The following is a 17827-nucleotide window of genomic DNA, read 5'->3' on the forward strand; positions in this document are numbered from 1 at the left end:
TTATATTCTAATCACCATTTGACACTTATGATTTAATAAAACAATCATATTTAAGTTATTTTATAAAATAAAAAACTATTTTGAATTTCTTTCTAAAACCATAGATCCGACACTCTAATACCATAAACTATAAAATCCTATATACACTCTAAAACTCTAAACCAAAAATTACAGTTCAAAATCATTAATGCCCATGAAAGTCATTTAATAAATAATAAAAATATGTAAAATTATAATTTTTGTGTAATAAATCCACGTATCAAAATATAACAGGTGGGAGGACCACTGAACATTATCACGTGGTTCTCCGGGAGGACTATGTAAAATTATAATTTTTATATAATAAATCCACGTATCAAAATATAACAGGTGGGAGGACCACTAAACATTATCACGTGGTTATCTGGAAGGACTACAATTTTTTTCCATCACGTGCATATTTACCATAATATAAAATAATATGATTAGTTGAGTACACTATATGACAATATCTCACGTTGGAGTGCTGGCATTGGTATATTATCGATTACATTCAAACGCTAATAAATGAAGTACATTGACTTGTCGCTAACCTTGGACCTTTATTTTACTTGTATAAGCACTTGTAATTGTGTTTTCCATATGTAAAGCTTTTTTCGGTCTCTGCCTCTCGGGTTAAATGGTTGCATCTTTCTGAAGACAAATTCATGTTGCACTTTGCTATCTAGGCATCTAGCTGCCTACATTGCTTGTAATAATATAATGTAATCGCCCTTGATATGACTCCGAATGAATGAATTCTGGTAATCCAGATTGATCGAATGTATTTACAATCAGTGACCAAATCATAGGTCGAAAGGTTGGTTTACACTAATTGGTTCTTTACTAACTTAGCCAAATAAGCAATCAAAATTCAAAAGTGTCCTTTAACTTAAAAGAAGATAGTATTCCTGAGTATCAAATCTTACATCGTCACTTTTGATGTTTATTAATTGACCTAACCGATCGATCAAGGCAGATATTATGTGCATGCTGATCGATGTTAAGTAGTAGTACAAATGTACAATGCTGTTGTGATCTAGAGTGGATATACTGGCATATACTCACTGTTCCTTTTTATTTAAAGCAGTTTCTTGGTAGACATAGAGATATGAATTTAGGTATATCCAGATTTGGTTTGCTGTTGCTGTACTGAAACCCTAGCTTTTTGCATGCTGATTTGACCCCAGGATTTTCCATCTCTGGCCCAGAAGCAATAATTTAAGCGTAGAGTTGAGAAAAGCAGTAGTACTAACGACATAGATAGTTACACACATAGCTAGAATGGAAGAGCAAAGAATCCTGCTTTCGGGTACATGGAATATCCAGCTAACCAGAATGATCTGTAATTGATCGAATTCCTCAATGGCTCAATACATGAGGCAATTTGAAATTGTATACTTCTAACTACTGCGATTTCATCTGGCAGTGATATCATTTCACCCTCAGCATTGTTCAAGTACAAGACTACTGCTTGATATATATGCGATTATATAACTACGCACATTTGGACTTTTTCAGGTCATGATCTGTAGAATTCCAAAGCATCTGCATAATTTCCTTCGCCATTCCACTGATTTAGTCCTACACGGCGCGCTACAAATACAGATTATATTAGCGGTGGCCGACTATATATGTGGTTTTTGACTAAAGTTGGTTCCCAACAAAAGCAACTACAGCAGTACTGCAGTAGTGTATCTTCACCGTTGAAGGTGGACATATACAAAATAATTAACTCGATCCATCGATCTTTCTACAATCTACAAACTATTATATAGTTAACGAGCGAAGTGGAATATAATGGATAACCATAACCTTCTTGAATTCACAGACTGTTCATACAAATAAATTGAGACAAATTATGCTCTACGTTTTTCACATCAACCAGCTGCATTTAGAATATAGATCAAACTACATTATGAATCTGAGTTCTTTTTCCTCTCTGTATTCACATGTACTCTAAAATCTGCTACCTAAAGCTACCATTGATATGATTGATCCAGACTCAAAATCATCACACAGCAACACGTGTATAAACACTAAGACTTACAAACAGCAGCCTTTCCTGAAGTCAACATGATAATTAGTCAGGTATTCAGGTAAATACAGGCTTATGAATCAAGGTCCCTCGATTTTTAAGTAAGCATAATGATAGAGTAAATGCCTGTTTAATCTTCGACTGTTCCTATGATAAGTAATCTAGAAATGACGATGGCGGTGGTAATAAGATGAGTATATCTGTATATATGCCAATCCAGTGACCGATGATGCTGATCTAATTCGATTGTATTGCATTGTCGATTTGGAATGAAGTAGAATATATTTTACATCATAACCTCTAAAATAATTAGTGGTTACCGATAGCCCAAGACTTGATTAATGAATTCTTAAGGAGGGATATTGTGCTAATCCCACCATATTAATTTCAATCACATGGAAGAAAGCAAAAGAGTTTTTCCTTACGTAGATTAATAATGACGCATATGCTAATGGTAGATTAATTATAGAAGCCTCCATGAAGGTGGAGCAACTATTAGTGTGACAATGAATTCCATTAGCATAATCATATAGAATGCAAAGTGGATGCAAAGTGCTATAGGAAAATGCCGAACTCTATTCTATATAATAGCTTCCTCAGTTGAAAGAGGATTTATAGGTGGGCAAAGAAGAAAGTGAATCCACTTAAAAAGCACTGGGGGATATTCTTCTGTTACTAAATCCCTAAGCTGGCCCTTCAACCACCCAGAAAACACGAACAGAAAGCTTTCAACTTCAGAAAACAAAAATCATATGGAAGTGGATATGCTGGGGTCGCCAAATTACTTGTAAACAAAGCTCCAGCTGTGTTTGATCGAACATTATGCCTATCCTTGCACTTCCATCAGTCTAAATTTGACAGATTAGTTTCTTGACTAGTATTCTGAGTTAGTTCCAATCGTGTATAATGTATATATAATGAATTCTAGAAACTTTCGGTAATTTACGATGTAAGAGTTATGCTTGAAGGGTATAAAAGGACTTCAGAACAAACTTATCGTGGGAATAGTTATATAGCTATGAAATTTTGAATCAGTTTGATTCCAAGCGAAACTTAATAGATAAACAATCTAAAACCATTAATGGTCACGAGTTCGTTTCAAACTTGAGGTGGCTCACTTTAGAACATAAAATACCATAAAACAAAGAAGGGGGAGGACAACACATCAACTATTGATGATGGGACAAAGTCTTTAACATGCTTAGCATACCTGGCATGCATAGGAAGGCTTTTGTTGAAATTTGAAAGTGATAGTGGAAACTGGAAACAGTGGAAAGAGAGAAAGCGTTGTATTATTGATGATCGATGGGAGTGTATATAGGCCGGGTCAACCAAACAGCCAGTTTTCATAGTCATCCCCTTGCACCCTTATAACGAATTACTGTGGGGAGTCGATGTGACTTCTACTGTGGTTAACGAGGAATGATGAAGATTGAACCAAAAAGATGCAGACTAGCTTCAAATTTGGTTTTACCTCTAAGAGGAGCCTGTTAATTTCACTAAATTCATATGAAGTGTCAGATAAGCGATTATTGTGTTAATTTTTCTAAACTCATATGAAGTGTCGGATACAACAATCGTCTATCAACCGCATCCTCGAACTTCCACCTTTGATAGTCGTATGCAGTATCCTCGAAGCCTATTAGTTTAGTGTGTTCGGATTAGCTTGTATCCAACATCACAGAAATCACAAAAGGGAGCACCAAACATCAAGTCAACAATTTGGGGCAGCACTCAAGCCTGTTTGATCCTTCCTTTTCATCCCCATTCCTGAGCTTTTCCAACCCATAAGAAATCTCAATACCTTGTAAAGAAGATTTTGTGGTGGACAGAGAATTCATGCTCTCCCCACCAAAATGGGTTTCAAAATGCTTCGAGTACAAGTTGAAGGAAAATAAATCAGTTATCCATTGATTCTGTCTCCGATTATGCTTTAAACGAAGACAGCTTAAACCAGCACAAAATATTTGGGTGTGATCTGTTAGACATGATAAAAAGATGCAACTTGCTGTGTCTTGTAACTCTGAATCAATAAGGAATTGCATATTAATTGGAGGCACAAAAATTTCACTAATCTAGCAATGCAAGATAGAAATAAGAGACTTCAGCAAGGAAAGAGCATCAAAAGCAAAACAAAAGAATTTCCTCAGGACAACGGTATCATCTATTCAGGAACAAAAGTGATTCATTCAGGTCAAGGTTTCATAGTTTGCAAATTTGCACTACAAACTACAGAAAAAACAAATAGGCAAAATCTATGTCACCAATCCTACATCTATCTGGCTCCATTGTAGACTTTCTATTTCATATGACATCCCAAGATGTACCTGGAGCAATTCAAGAATCTCATCATGCTCACTTTTAGGCACAAGACCATGATTAGATTGCCATTATTACTGACAAACAACTGCATCATACAATTCTCCTACGCAGCAACTGCAACCTTACCTGACTTTTTACCAGGTGTTTTAGAAGGTTTTTCAGTGACTACAGGTTCTGGCTTCTGAATCCCTTGAATATCAATGATCCTCAGCTTGGTTAATTCCTACAGAACAATAACATGAGAAATTAAATAATCAATGTACCAAGACAAGCGCCTAACAACCGTTTTGACAAGGATTTCTAAACATACCTGGCGATGACCTTTGCATCGACGGTAATTTTTTCTCCTCTTTTTCTTAAAAATAAGAACCTTTGCATCTAATGCCTGCATTAAGAATGAATAAATTGTGTGCCAGTCAAATTGCTATCCCACTTCAACTATCATGTTTTTAGTCAGATTGACAATATTTGAAACAGAATCATCTGATGTTTTATATATATATATATATATATATATATATATATAAAGCTAGGTTCCTTTAGTGTTCCCGTCAGGTTTACAGAAAGACTAAGAAGGAATTAACAAAATACTCTTCTCAAAAGTTTGTTACAGAACCCTCTTCACTTGGCAATTTTATTAGTTTGTGCCAAAAATGTGAACTATTCACACTCACGCAAACAGGAGGAACAAGAAAAAGACAAGGCGGAGCACTTACATGCTCTTCAATGACTGCATGCACTGTGGCATCTGGAACTATTGGCCTGCCGATCATTGTCTGACTACTAGTGCCGACCAAGAGAACCTTGTTCAATATCAACTGTAACAAATAATCCAAGCATCAAAACTAAGTTCACACGTAAGGTTGGAAATGCAAAATCTTAAATATTCCCATGCAAGTAAATAACATCATCTACCAGCAATCTTCACTGCAAAACTTGGATCAAATTTTCTGACACCAATGGCAAAATCTCTCGTCAACATCCCAACCCAAATAAAAGGTATTTTTACTAATTTAGCGACTCAAACATCATACAAGCTATAACAAGAAAGCATGAAAGACGATATGTAAGTTCACTAGTTTGCCTTAGCATTTTCACTTATCCTTGAATTACTTTCATGCATATCACACTATACACCCAGCTTCTTCCAATCTTTCTTTCAACATACATTTTATGAATCAATATACAAATACAGATACTACATAACTAGGCCCTTGCTTCCAAATAACAAGCTATTTCAAGCCTATGCATGAGGTCATAAACTTGGAAATCACGAATTCTCTCCTCCCAACTAGACTAGAGAATGCCAAAAGAATGTGAGTTACATGGCAAAAACAAACGAATCGGACCTATTAGGGCATTGTATTAGAGTAGTAGTCTGGATTATCACTCCAAAAGTAACTCTAAGTCCACAACTCCATGGGCATAACAGAGCACCAAAATACAAGCAGAGGAGAACGCTTGAGCCCCTGATTATAAAGAAATCGAATTTTGTTGGAGTTCCACAGAAAGTGAAATAGAATAAGATAAGAAAGAACCAATCTGACAGTAAACCAAATATACCAACTGCAATCTTGACTATACCGTACTAGCATTTCACTCATATAGGATGCAATGCCATCTAAAATGACACCACAAATGGCAGTAGCCTTAAAGCCCACCTTCTCATTTCCTCTGAACCCAACACAGACGCAGTGTAAGCTACATTGCCTCAAAATGCATATCCTAATTCAATTTCTGAAAACCTCAAATCACTGGATACTCATTTCTAACCGTGAATCCACAAAATTTACACATAACCAATCAATGATCTCGCAGCAATAAACACACCATACCAAAATGTACATACCTTATCATTAACCTCGCAGAACTTCAATCTCTCAGTGAAGATAGAGTCCCCATTACTAACTTTAAACTGATGCGAACCGATCTACAACAACAGAAACAATGACAAAGAATCCAATCACAACCCACATTACCATCTCAACAGTCAATTGTAGTCAAACAGCAAAATGATGCATCACTCAAAAGCATACGATCCAAACCTGAACGACAGCGAAAACGGGCTCATAGGGCTTGAAAACCCCATCAGTAGTCTCAAGCGGCCCAACTACTTTGTACCCAATACCCGCCGCCTCCTCCGCCATCTCCTCCGCCGTGTACTCCCTTTTCGACCCTCCGCCTTTCGATAAGCTCGCATTTTCGTCACTGCTGTATCCAATTTCGTCGCCGTCTGAATCGTCGCCGTCTTCTTCGGTGTCGCCGTCTACGCCGTCGTTGCGGTCCGACGAGAAATGGCGGGTCCGGTGGGACCAATTGGGGCTGAAAGCGAGTGGGGATTGGGAGATGAGGGATTTGAGGGGCTCATGGGTAGAGAGGGGAGGTGGGGTGGAGAGAGTGTGGAGTGGAGGGTTGGCTGAGAATAGGGCGGAGAGGCGGCGGGTGAGGAGCTGGAGGCACCGTCGATTCGACATGAGTGGTTTCGGGTTTGCTTTCAGTTCTGAAGTGGGGTTTAGAAGGGCTAGGGTTTAAGCTCTTCACATTTTAGTCGAAAAATGGTTTTAGGCTTTTAGGCTTTGCTATTTAATTGTCTTTATTAAAATAAAATTTTGGTTTTCGGTTGATGAAAGGTGATATTGTATTTATAGAATTCAAGTGATGAAGTTTTAGATACTAATTGAGTGATTGGTCTATGACTCTATGTTATTGTGATACACAATTAAGTTTCCCATTGCATGTTGGTAATAATTTGAAATTATGTGTTACCAAGCCGCAATCGAGTTGCACTACTTAAGTGAAATTTTAGAATCAAAGTCCTCAATGTGCCCAGAAGTAGGCCCCAGTTGGATGATTGGAAAATCCCAGGCATGACTAATTGATAGCAGAATAATCTCAGTAACAACATAAGGAATGGAAAGCATGAAAGCAAAATAATGCATGGCCGAATATGTGGTTTGAAGTTCTTTCGCATGCATTTTAGCACTTAGAGTTTGACCATATATTCTCAAGCTTCCAAGTACGTTTGTAGTGCACCCTACAATATATATAGTGTGACTTGAAGTTGAAAATTGTAATCGGATGCATCTCATAATCACGTTTGCAAAATCAATGATCATGTGTTTGCTGGCATGAGTAGAGAATCCAAGCATTGACACCAGTATAATATCTCAAATGATGCAGCGATACTTTGTGCCACTGAGGTAGCTTTCAGTATAGAATTCAGGTTATTCAGGACCCGTACCTGAGAAAAGTTTCCCTCAACCAACCATAATTGAGGAGACCCAGGCACAATTGCACTGTGCTCATGAAATACTAGCATTTGGTCTTCGTGAAGCATAATCGCAGTCTCTATTCACCAACGCAGGCTTGAATAATTTTTTCAATGTAATCGGCGTTGTGGTTAAGCCACCACTATCATTCCAAAAGCTCATCCAAATCAATTTCTTTGCCCTTCGAAGCCTCGAGAAAGTTACCCAACTGGCCAGATTCAATAGAAATTTGGGAAAGGTCGTGCTCAAGAACTTGTGGAACAACATTGAGGTTGACAAGTTCCCCGTCGAGCTCGTGAACACTAGCAAGGGCGATGTCGGTAGAGGTATCGTCGGTAACGTCACGGTTGCTTATCGGTGAGGCGAGGTTGGCCTCCTCGGACACGACAATGGAGAAGAGGACCTCCTTGTGATCTGGGAAATCAGAAGTGAGTGGCGAAGGAGATGAGTTTGTTACCGGCTGAGGTGAGGTACTGATCGAAGTTTCTGGACCCAAAAAGAGCTGACAAATCTCCTCCACAAACTGTGGGAATACACCGTTGTGGTTGGCCTTCACAGTCCAAAGTCCGTGCCCCCAGTTCATCTTGGACCTCGAGTACTTAACTGCACCACAGAGCAAATCTGGCTTCCGGGTCTTTTGGACAACTCTCGATTTGGCAGCTAGGGCAACTCGATGTCGAAAACCCCTAAGTTGCTTGCGATTGAGAGAAATAGATTTGATAGGGTGGGAATTTGTGGGTTGGGGAGATGAAAGGTGGGTTATTGTAGGAGAATCAGAGGTGTATGGTGGAGTGTATGGTGGGGCGGCTGAGTGAACATCCGCAGCTGGGGATGTGAAGTTCCGCAGTTGTGAGAGGCATTCTTGAGACTTACTTAGCGCCGTCCTACAAGCAGTACCATAATCAACCATAGTTTGCTGCATTGCAACAAACTGACTAAGAATGTCTTGTACTACTATTGCTGCCGGAAGAGGTGGTGGGTGTGTAGAAATGATTAATGAGGAATTGGAAAGTGTGGAGGTGGCGGCGGTGGGTAAAATTGGGCGGAGGAGGGTGGGACGTAAATGGTGGGAGTTGAGAAGCCAATCGGAACTGACTCTGATACCAATTGATAGGATTGTAATACATGGAGGAATTGAAACAAGGAAATTAAAGTAACATAGAAGGAATTGAAACAAGAATTTAAAGGAAATTGTAATGCCCAAAATAGATAAACTTTAGTAATTACTAGTAAAGGGTCATAATAATTCCTTCGTACCCTCAAATGAGGTCAGCAGAATACATATAAGCTTGGGTGGCTAAGTCCAAACAACCTCTTCCAAGACTGATAGATCGATGCTACTACTAGATTACAATGAAGGGAATAGATAAGCTGGAGCCCACATCAGAGTGATGGGTGTCCTTAGTCTTTCTGTTGGTGGTGGAGTAGAACCCAACACAAAGATGCCCTAAATGTTTTTTAGCTTTGATAAAAACATTGCTTTGATACATAAAAAAAAAAGACTCTATGAAACTCATATTTGCTCAATTAAAAGGCAGGTCGGATATCAGATATCCTCAAAGAGATAGAAATTAAGAATTAAAACACTAGACAGTAAGGTGGAAGACATATCGGTGACAATGCAATAGTCTCTTATAGAGGGCCTTGCATCATACACAAACCATTGGTATCTAAAGAAAAAAAAATGACACATGACTCCCCAAATTAGATGCAAGCACAAAACTTTGTGTTAGTTGTAACTTTGATGTATATGAGGTATATATAAATTTGGTCGGTTAAATAAACAACTCAAATGATATAACTAGATTTTGAGCACTCAAAATTACAACCTCTGACTTGCAAATGTATTGATATGCCTAGATGCTACATACCGGCGACTGAAAGCGATAGTTAGAGATTTAGAGGTAAGATTGAGTGATTAATATGAAATTTTATATAACAATAAAAAAGGACGTCACGGACAAAAACCGTAATTTTTGTCTATTAATAAAAAAGAATAATAATTTTCCAAGTAGACAGGCCACTAATACGCTGCCATATGGCTATCTTTGTGTCTTACATATCTAACTGTGACTGGCTGGTTGGCATCATAGAGGAGAGTACTTAATGAAGAAGGCAAAAGCAGATTTGGGCCAATTGGGCCGCGTTGTTCTGGACCCGCATAAAAGGCCTTTATATTCAAAGCTTTATCCTCCTCTCTCACAGCTCCAAACGGAACGGAAACTTCCCCAAACGGAATAAAAAAAAACCTCCAAAGCCAGATCTCTCCCGCCTCTGCAAATTATGGCTCCGGCGACGATGATCGTTACCAACACTCCGGCCGCCGATCTCGCCCTCACCAACCTCGCCTACTGCTCGCCGCTCGATCTCCAGAAATTCGCCATTCCCGGCACCAAGCTCAATCTAGCTCTCATCGCCGACTCGTTCGTCCTCTCAGTCTCATATCCTTTCAATTTTTTCCTAAGCTTTTTTCATTCATATTCACGCCTTCTCGATTCCAATGCCTCCGTTGTTCTTCATTACGATCTGTTCGTTACTTGATTCCGAAACTTTTTGATTATGCTTAGCACTCGGTTTTAGAAATCGCTGCGATTTTGTTTTGGCATTTGTGAAATTGAACGTGTTGATTTTCCAGTAGTGCTTGATTTTGATGTATTGGTTGCCTTAACTGAAAGAAACTCCGCACCAGAGCATACAGCAGGGTTTCATTGCGCTCAATGCAATTCAGCGACGGCATGCTAGGGTTTCCAGCGGTGACTCGGTCTCTGTGAGCAGGTTACTCATCGATTCGATCAAGTTTACGAGCTGCTGTGGTGACTGAGTTGTGATGTTTTTTTTTTAAACCTGTTTGTGATTGTGTTGTGGTAAAATTGTTAGGTTTACGCCGCCTGATGATTTCAACCTGACTTTGCTCACTCTGGAATTGGAGTTTGTAAAGAAAGGGACTAAGAGTGAACAGGTATTTGCATTTAGGATTTCCGATGTTACGTGCATCTTTTTGTTACACATGTAGAAATAGGAGAAAGATGGATCCTAAGAGCGTTGGGTTGTTTGTGTAGATTGATGCCGGTGCCCTTTCGAGCCAACTTAAGAAGAGGTTTATGAACCAGGTAGCTATGATCTTTTACTTATGCTGCTCATTCTTTACGGTTGCTTACATTGAAAGGCTTCTGTGGTGCTATGGATTGTCCCATTGTTTTTAATTAATTCAAAATATAAACGGACTGGTATATATTGGAATTAAGAATGTACATATGTTTCATTCCAGACTTGAATCAATGTTCTATTCCTGGAAGGATCATGTTATTACATGTTTCTTTCTTGTCTAAACCATTTAGTTACAGTATTGCAAAATGACAGACGACTTATAGCTTCTGGAATGTGGGGCTTTACTCTCTGCAGGTTATGACAGCTGGACAAAGAGTATCATTTGAGTATCATGGCACTAACTACATTTTTACAGTCAATCAAGCTGTAAGATCAGAAGAGTCTAATTCTGTTGAAAGAGGGATGATATCGAGTGAAACATATTTCGTTTTTGAGGCACCGAGTGGAAATGGAATAAAGGTGAGATTTTTTATTTCAAATGATGTCAGGCTCATTACGTTTATGGTTTCTTCTTCACTTACCTTGGCAAGTTTCCTTGATTTTCATAATTAGTACTGCTTGTTTTGGCTTAAGAATCATGTGATCACAACTTTTTCATACAATTTGGTGTAGTATTACAGAAACATATTCTACTTTGAATCATAAACTATATTAAATAAGGGTTTAAAAGCGACACATTGACTTTTGTCTTTCAGATAGTGGGCCAACGTTCTGATACGACTAGCAAAATCTTTAAGCACAAGGAATTCAACCTTCAAACACTTGGCATTGGTGGCTTAGGTGCTGAGTTTGCAGATATATTCCGAAGAGCGTTTGCCTCTCGTGTCTTCCCTGCACATGTTACAAATAAGTAAAACAACTGATTCTTCAAGATGTCGTAGTTTTGGGTATCTGTTTACCATATTCTTAACTGATAATTTTTGGTGCTACAGACTAGGGATCAAGCATGTTAAGGGTATGCTGCTGTATGGACCACCTGGTACTGGAAAAACTCTTATGGCACGTCAAATTGGAAAAATGTTGAACGGGAAAGATCCGAAGGTTTGGAAGTGGATTCACCATTACTTTTCTTTGATTTTCTAATTCTTTTAGAAGTCAGCATGTGTTGATGTTTTCTGAACTGTAACCCAGCATCATATGTATATATAGTACTCGTATCGATGAAAAATTGATGGGCTTTGGCTCATGTATTTCTTTTATGAACTGTACTAGATTGTTAATGGTCCAGAAGTCTTGAGCAAGTTTGTTGGTGAAACTGAAAAGAATGTTAGGGATCTATTTGCTGATGCTGAGAATGATCAAAGGCTTCGTGGTAAGAGCAATATATGTCTTCAGTGCACTTCTATATTAGTTCTCCCGGAATCTCTAAGTTTGTCATTTCCTTTACTCTTCAGGGGATGAAAGCGAATTGCATGTCATAATCTTTGATGAAATTGATGCTATTTGTAAGGTACAAAGTCTTTCTCACTCAAGATCAGTTCTCATTAGGCAAGAGTAGATTAATGGTGGCCCATGGAAACAAAATTGACCTCCCTACTTGCCCTTCCCCGCCCTATCTCTTTCTTGTATATAGATTTGTTGTGGATGGGTACTATGGAATGTTTGTAATTCTTTAATTTTTTAGTGTATATTTATTATTTAACCAAGTAATTTCTTCTGGACCATTGGACCAGGATATGATTATGTCAACAAGGCACTTAACAATAAACTTGAATATAGTGACAGTGATTGGTAGACAATTACTAGCGATTCGCATATAGTTCTTCATTGTCACCTGTAGCTAAGGTGGTAGTAATAAATTATGATTAATAGTCACTGATGAGTTTAGAGTTGACATTACCTGGGATACTCCAGTTGCCTAGCTTTCTAAATTGTAGGAATTGATATTACTGGTGAAAAATTCACATGTACTTATGCATGTTAGATTTAATAGGTTTTGGTTCGACATATGAGTAATTGAAGTATATAACATGTGCTTTATTGTGCATATACAGTCAAGAGGATCGACCAGAGATGGCACAGGAGTTCATGATAGTATTGTGAACCAGTTACTTACAAAGGTTTGTGCATTTTGAAAAAGCAGTATTGCGAAAATGAAAAAAAAAGATACTATACTATTATTGTCTTGTGTTGTGTTCCTGAGATATGTGATTAATATGACTGAAAGACTACTTGCTATCCCAGATTGATGGTGTGGAGTCTCTGAATAATGTGTTGCTGATTGGGATGACAAACAGAAAGGATTTGATTGATGAAGCCCTTTTGAGGTGCTCTTTTTTCTCTGCCTCCATCCCTCCCTTACCCTTCACATTGCTACTCTGTTTAATCTGTCTTTTGTCTTCAAAAGAATGATGAACAATATTTCCTTAGTGTTGGCTATAGTGGCTTTCAAACATGAATTTATTTTCATATAAGATATGTGGAGTGTTAGTAGCTTAATGCAATCTGGGCTACCTAACATAATTGGTTTTCTTGTGTTTCAATGTCTAATGGTTGCTGATGTTTTGAGATATTGTCTTTCGCTTAAATTGTAGGCCAGGACGTCTAGAAGTTCAGATTGAGATAAGTCTTCCGGATGAAAATGGTCGCATACAAATTCTTCAAATTCATACAAATAAAATGAAGGAAAGCTCTTTTCTTGCTCCTGATGTCAACCTGCAAGAGCTTGGTATGTCCATAATTTACAAATGCTTCCTGTAACTTATTCACCTGGTACACGATCGATTTGGCTTTGATGGCTATTAGATTTCCTTGAATTATAAGATGGAAGATGTGGATTGTAAATGATTGTGAATCATTGACATGTAATGTATAAATTTGGTAGTTTTAGTTTTCCAAATGCTGGGAATCTTGACATTCATTTGAACCATATCCATGTTCATAATTGAGTGATTTTCTGACTTATCTCTTGTTTGTAGCTGCTCGCACAAAGAACTATAGTGGTGCAGAACTGGAAGGAGTTGTCAAAAGTGCAGTATCATATGCTTTGAATAGACAACTAAGTTTGGATGATCTTACCAAGCCAGTGGATGAAGAGAGTATTAAGGTTACCATGGATGATTTTCTACGTGCACTCCATGAAATTGTACCTGCATTTGGTGCCTCCACTGATGACCTTGAAAGATGCAGGTACGGCTATAGTTACTTGTGTACTAGTGAGCTTTTAGTAACCGTGTACTAGATTTAACTCAATTGGTACTTGTTTCCTTTATCTTATTTTGTTTTGTGATGTTATCTTTTACTTAATCTACAGACTTCATGGCATGGTGGATTGTGGGGATCGACATAAGCATATCTATCAAAGAGCCATGCTACTTGTGGAACAAGTTAAATCAAGTGAGAGAAGCCCACTTGTTACATGCCTTTTGGAAGGTCCTAGTGGCAGGTAATCAAGTTTGTGTTTGTCCGACTTCATGTTTCTTTTCTGGTTGCGAGTGTTCTGACAGCTGCATGTCTTGGACAGTGGTAAATCTTCACTAGCAGCTACTGTTGGCATTGACAGTGATTTCCCCTATGTTAAGATTGTAAGCTCATCTCACATTTATTTGACTCTTGTCTCTATGCTTGTCGAAAATTTGCTGTTGCTTTAAAAAATTTCTTCTTTTCCTTTCATATTTTGTTTCTTTTATACCTGCCATAACTTGTTTTTCTTCTTTAATAGATCTCGGCTGAGGCAATGATTGGTCTTCAAGAGAGTACTAAATGTGCGCAAATTGCAAAGGTTTGTTGATCTTCTCAGAGGCTAAACTAGCATTTTGGAAAATGCTAATTACTACTTTCTACAGATGTCACTTTGCGTCTCTATATTGTAAACTCCAACAGAATTCTATGAGATGATCTAATGGTTTACTGACCTTTTGTTTTTATTCAGTTAATGATTTTTGTATTAATATGGTTGCTTCTAATTTCGTTTTTTATTTCCCAATTATCTGCTAGGTTTTTGAAGATGCATACAAGTCCCCATTAAGCATTATTATCCTGGATAATATTGAAAGGTAAACCGATCTACTTTCATTTATTTATTTTTACTGATCTTGGCTACTCTATCGACACTGATGTCTTGTGAATCGTTATCTGTGGTGTAGGTTACTAGAGTATATTGCTATTGGTCCAAGATTTTCAAATTTGATATCTCAAACACTGATGCTCCTTCTCAAGCGCACTCCTCCGAAGGTTCTACATTTCTCTACTTCATTGACATTATAGATTGTAGCTGAATCCATGGGAAACCTTCTACTTTTAACCATGATTATCTTTGAGAGTTATGTTTCTTTCTCACTGACATTTCAGACATCTGTGGATATAAGCTTTCTTTCTAATATTCTTTTACTTCTGTAGGGGAAAAAGCTACTGGTTTTTGGTACAACAAGTGAAGTGGGCTTCTTAGACTCGATTGGTTTTTGTGATACCTTCTCTGTCACTTACACTGTTCCCACATTAAAGAAAGAGGCTGCAAAGAAGGTAACCACAGATTGTTGGCTTGGTTTTGGTATTCTTTTTTGGATTTACAGTTTAAACCAATTATAGCCAAGTTGAATAGATCTTGTCTCATGGATATGATTTATAGACATTTATGTTTGACATTGGGTTGATAAATCTAGCACAACCATAGTGCAACTGGTCTGTGTAGCTTATCTTAAATAAGAATTATGATGATGTGTTTGAAACTTAAAATCTTTTTGAATTAAATTGTTTCATTATATATTGTGTTATTTCTAGTAACGAGATGACCGATTGTTTCTTCTTATAGCCACTCTTGTATTTCCTACCTGTCTTGTTATGAGCAACATATGCTGTAAAAAGTTTAAGTATTTACATGCACTGTTAATTTACAATATTATTGCTTGTTTTCTCCCTTTAGGTGCTAGAACAGTTAAATGTCTTTGCTGATGAAGACCTAGATGAAGCTGCGGAGGCCCTGGATGATGTAAACTTTCATCCCTATCTTTCTTCATTCATTTATATTTTTTTTCTTAAATTTCTACTTTTCTTGTCCCCCGGCCATGTCTCTTTTGAAAAGAGGACATGGAAAGGAAAAATAATTGAACATATGAACTTTATGCGATATTGAATTTTAGTTATTGGTCTTCTGGCATTTTCTTTTGTGAGTCGGATCATTTCTGTGGCGTTGTATCTTCAAAAGACCAAACTTTGCATTTGATTGGCGTACAATGCTTCCTAGAATCGTTGTAATATTCCTGATCCAGATGATAGCGTCTATTTACTTCCTCATTGTCTGACTTTGTGTCTTTGGCGTTCAATTTCTCTCTAGGTTCCTATCAAGAAGCTCTATATGGTAATTGAGATGGCAGCCCAGGGTGAGCGTGGAGGGTCTTCGCAGGCAATCTTCTCCGGACAATCGAAAATAGAGATCAATCACTTTAATGCGATCCTTCATGATACGATTCGATATTAGTTTCCGAGTATAGTCAGATATGAAAAACCACAGGACACTTCGAGGGAGTTGACACTTCACATCATATGTAGTCCGTTCCATTTTCCTTTTCTGTTGGTTTATGTTTTGGTTTTCAATTTATGATTGGTTCTCTGTTAACACCCAAGTGCTTTTCCATGTTGGGATTAAAAGCTTGGCTGGGAATCTGGGAGTTGAGTTGTATATCAATCGAGGGCGCTGTTCTTGCCTTCATTTGTGGTTTTGTAGCTATATCAATAGTGGCGGCAGTAAAGTCATCTCTTTATTTTTCGGAAAGTCTGTCTCTATCTACATATTTATTTCAATTAAATACTTTAATTAAAGATGCAGAAGCGGCACATAGAACAAAACACAAAGTAACAGTTAGCAAGTAAGCCTAATAGAATTCCTCACGTAGTAAAAGAGGCCTGTCTACTCAAGTAAACATGCAAGCACTTCGAGGATGAAAGATAAACAGCGTTCGATCATGCAACTCTAAACGAAGAACTAAGCTCTCAAACACGTCTATAATTCAATAAGTTGACACAAATCATAACTGGACATTCTTCAATATGATCTGAGCACCAGTCTTTAATCTCTTGAGCTTTTCTTGCACAACCTCCCCGCACTGTTGTGAATAAATTCCTGTACTCTCCATCACCCAAGTAATAGTTTATAAGCACATCAATCACCAGCATCTCGAGGTTTGGTGAAATCTCTAGGATACAAATGGCCAATTCTGTCTCGTACCAATTACCTCTGAATCCCTGAACCGCAACCATTCTCAAATGATCACTTGTGAATGAAGAAAGATTCCTCGTCTCTCTTGGATTAGTCTCGGACAAATCTTTTCCTTCTAGGAGTGTTAATGCAAGCTCTTACAAAAGGGGTGCAACCTCGAGCAGATCCAGCACACGATTCGCATCAACATCGTCCTTGTCTCGCCTACTCAATCGTGTTAAGTCAATATCCAAGTTGAGTCGCTTGAGATTTCCATAAGTTTGTTAGTTTGTATGCTGCCGATTGGGGTTAGTTCCGCCGGTATCTGCAGATGAAGAGTCTCAAGCCCGGGACACGACGCAAACTTGATTAGTGCTTGAGGTAATAATTTCTTACCTACAGCATCGACTGAGAAAAAAAATCTGGATAGCCGTGGAGTTTCTATGGAAAAGGACATGCAGTTGCAAAATGGAATGTATTTTTCTGAAATCTCCGTTTTGGTTCCCTCCTCACTATGTAGCAATTTCAGATGAGTTAGACGATCACTAGCAATTAAAAGACGCACATCATCATCGTAAAAATTACCCTCCTCTTGGAACCGGCACCAATTTGAGGTCAAGCTTTCGAGTAACAGGCAAACAGAGAACAGACTTGCCATCAGAGATCGATCAAGGTAAACTTTCTTGAGAGAAAGAGTAGTTAGCCGATTAAACGCGTCGAAATCACTATTAGGATGTCTTAGAATACAATTCTGCAACGACAAATGCTTTAGATTTAAAGTCGAGCCAACCCGCAAACTCTGAGGGAAAACATAATGTTCATCTGGAAAACATAATGTTCTTCAACAGTTCAACCCCTTTTGAAAATGCAAAACCAATCCACTTGTTAAGGATGAAGCGTTCTGCATTACGAAGATAACATCGCAATCTGAAAGAGTCG

General features: G+C 38.0%; 2 protein-coding genes across 2 annotated transcripts; one reads left to right on the forward strand and one right to left on the reverse strand.

Moving 5' to 3' along the window:
* Window positions 1-4216: 4216 nt before the first annotated feature.
* On the reverse strand, window positions 4217-6905 carry LOC126788233 (50S ribosomal protein L21, mitochondrial). Its single transcript, XM_050514205.1, has 5 exons — window positions 6424-6905; window positions 6228-6308; window positions 5095-5196; window positions 4689-4763; window positions 4217-4601 (listed from the first exon to the last, which is right to left on the reverse strand). The coding sequence occupies exons 1-5, from the start codon at window positions 6850-6852 to the stop codon at window positions 4482-4484; spliced, it is 807 nt and encodes a 268-aa protein (XP_050370162.1). The 5' UTR covers window positions 6853-6905; the 3' UTR covers window positions 4217-4481.
* Window positions 6906-9885: 2980 nt separating this feature from the next.
* On the forward strand, window positions 9886-16472 carry LOC126788227 (vesicle-fusing ATPase). Its single transcript, XM_050514199.1, has 21 exons — window positions 9886-10087; window positions 10326-10422; window positions 10525-10606; window positions 10707-10757; window positions 11050-11214; window positions 11451-11605; window positions 11688-11796; window positions 11968-12067; window positions 12150-12205; window positions 12750-12815; window positions 12940-13022; window positions 13290-13423; window positions 13674-13884; window positions 14009-14140; window positions 14219-14279; window positions 14417-14476; window positions 14692-14750; window positions 14841-14928; window positions 15094-15216; window positions 15617-15682; window positions 16028-16472. Exons 1-21 carry the CDS (start codon window positions 9931-9933, stop codon window positions 16169-16171), a joined length of 2199 nt encoding a protein of 732 aa, XP_050370156.1. The 5' UTR covers window positions 9886-9930; the 3' UTR covers window positions 16172-16472.
* Window positions 16473-17827: the final 1355 nt, after the last annotated feature.

The sequence above is a fragment of the Argentina anserina genome, chromosome 3 (assembly GCF_933775445.1).
Source record: "Argentina anserina chromosome 3, drPotAnse1.1, whole genome shotgun sequence".
Classification (NCBI taxonomy): domain Eukaryota; kingdom Viridiplantae; phylum Streptophyta; class Magnoliopsida; order Rosales; family Rosaceae; genus Argentina; species Argentina anserina.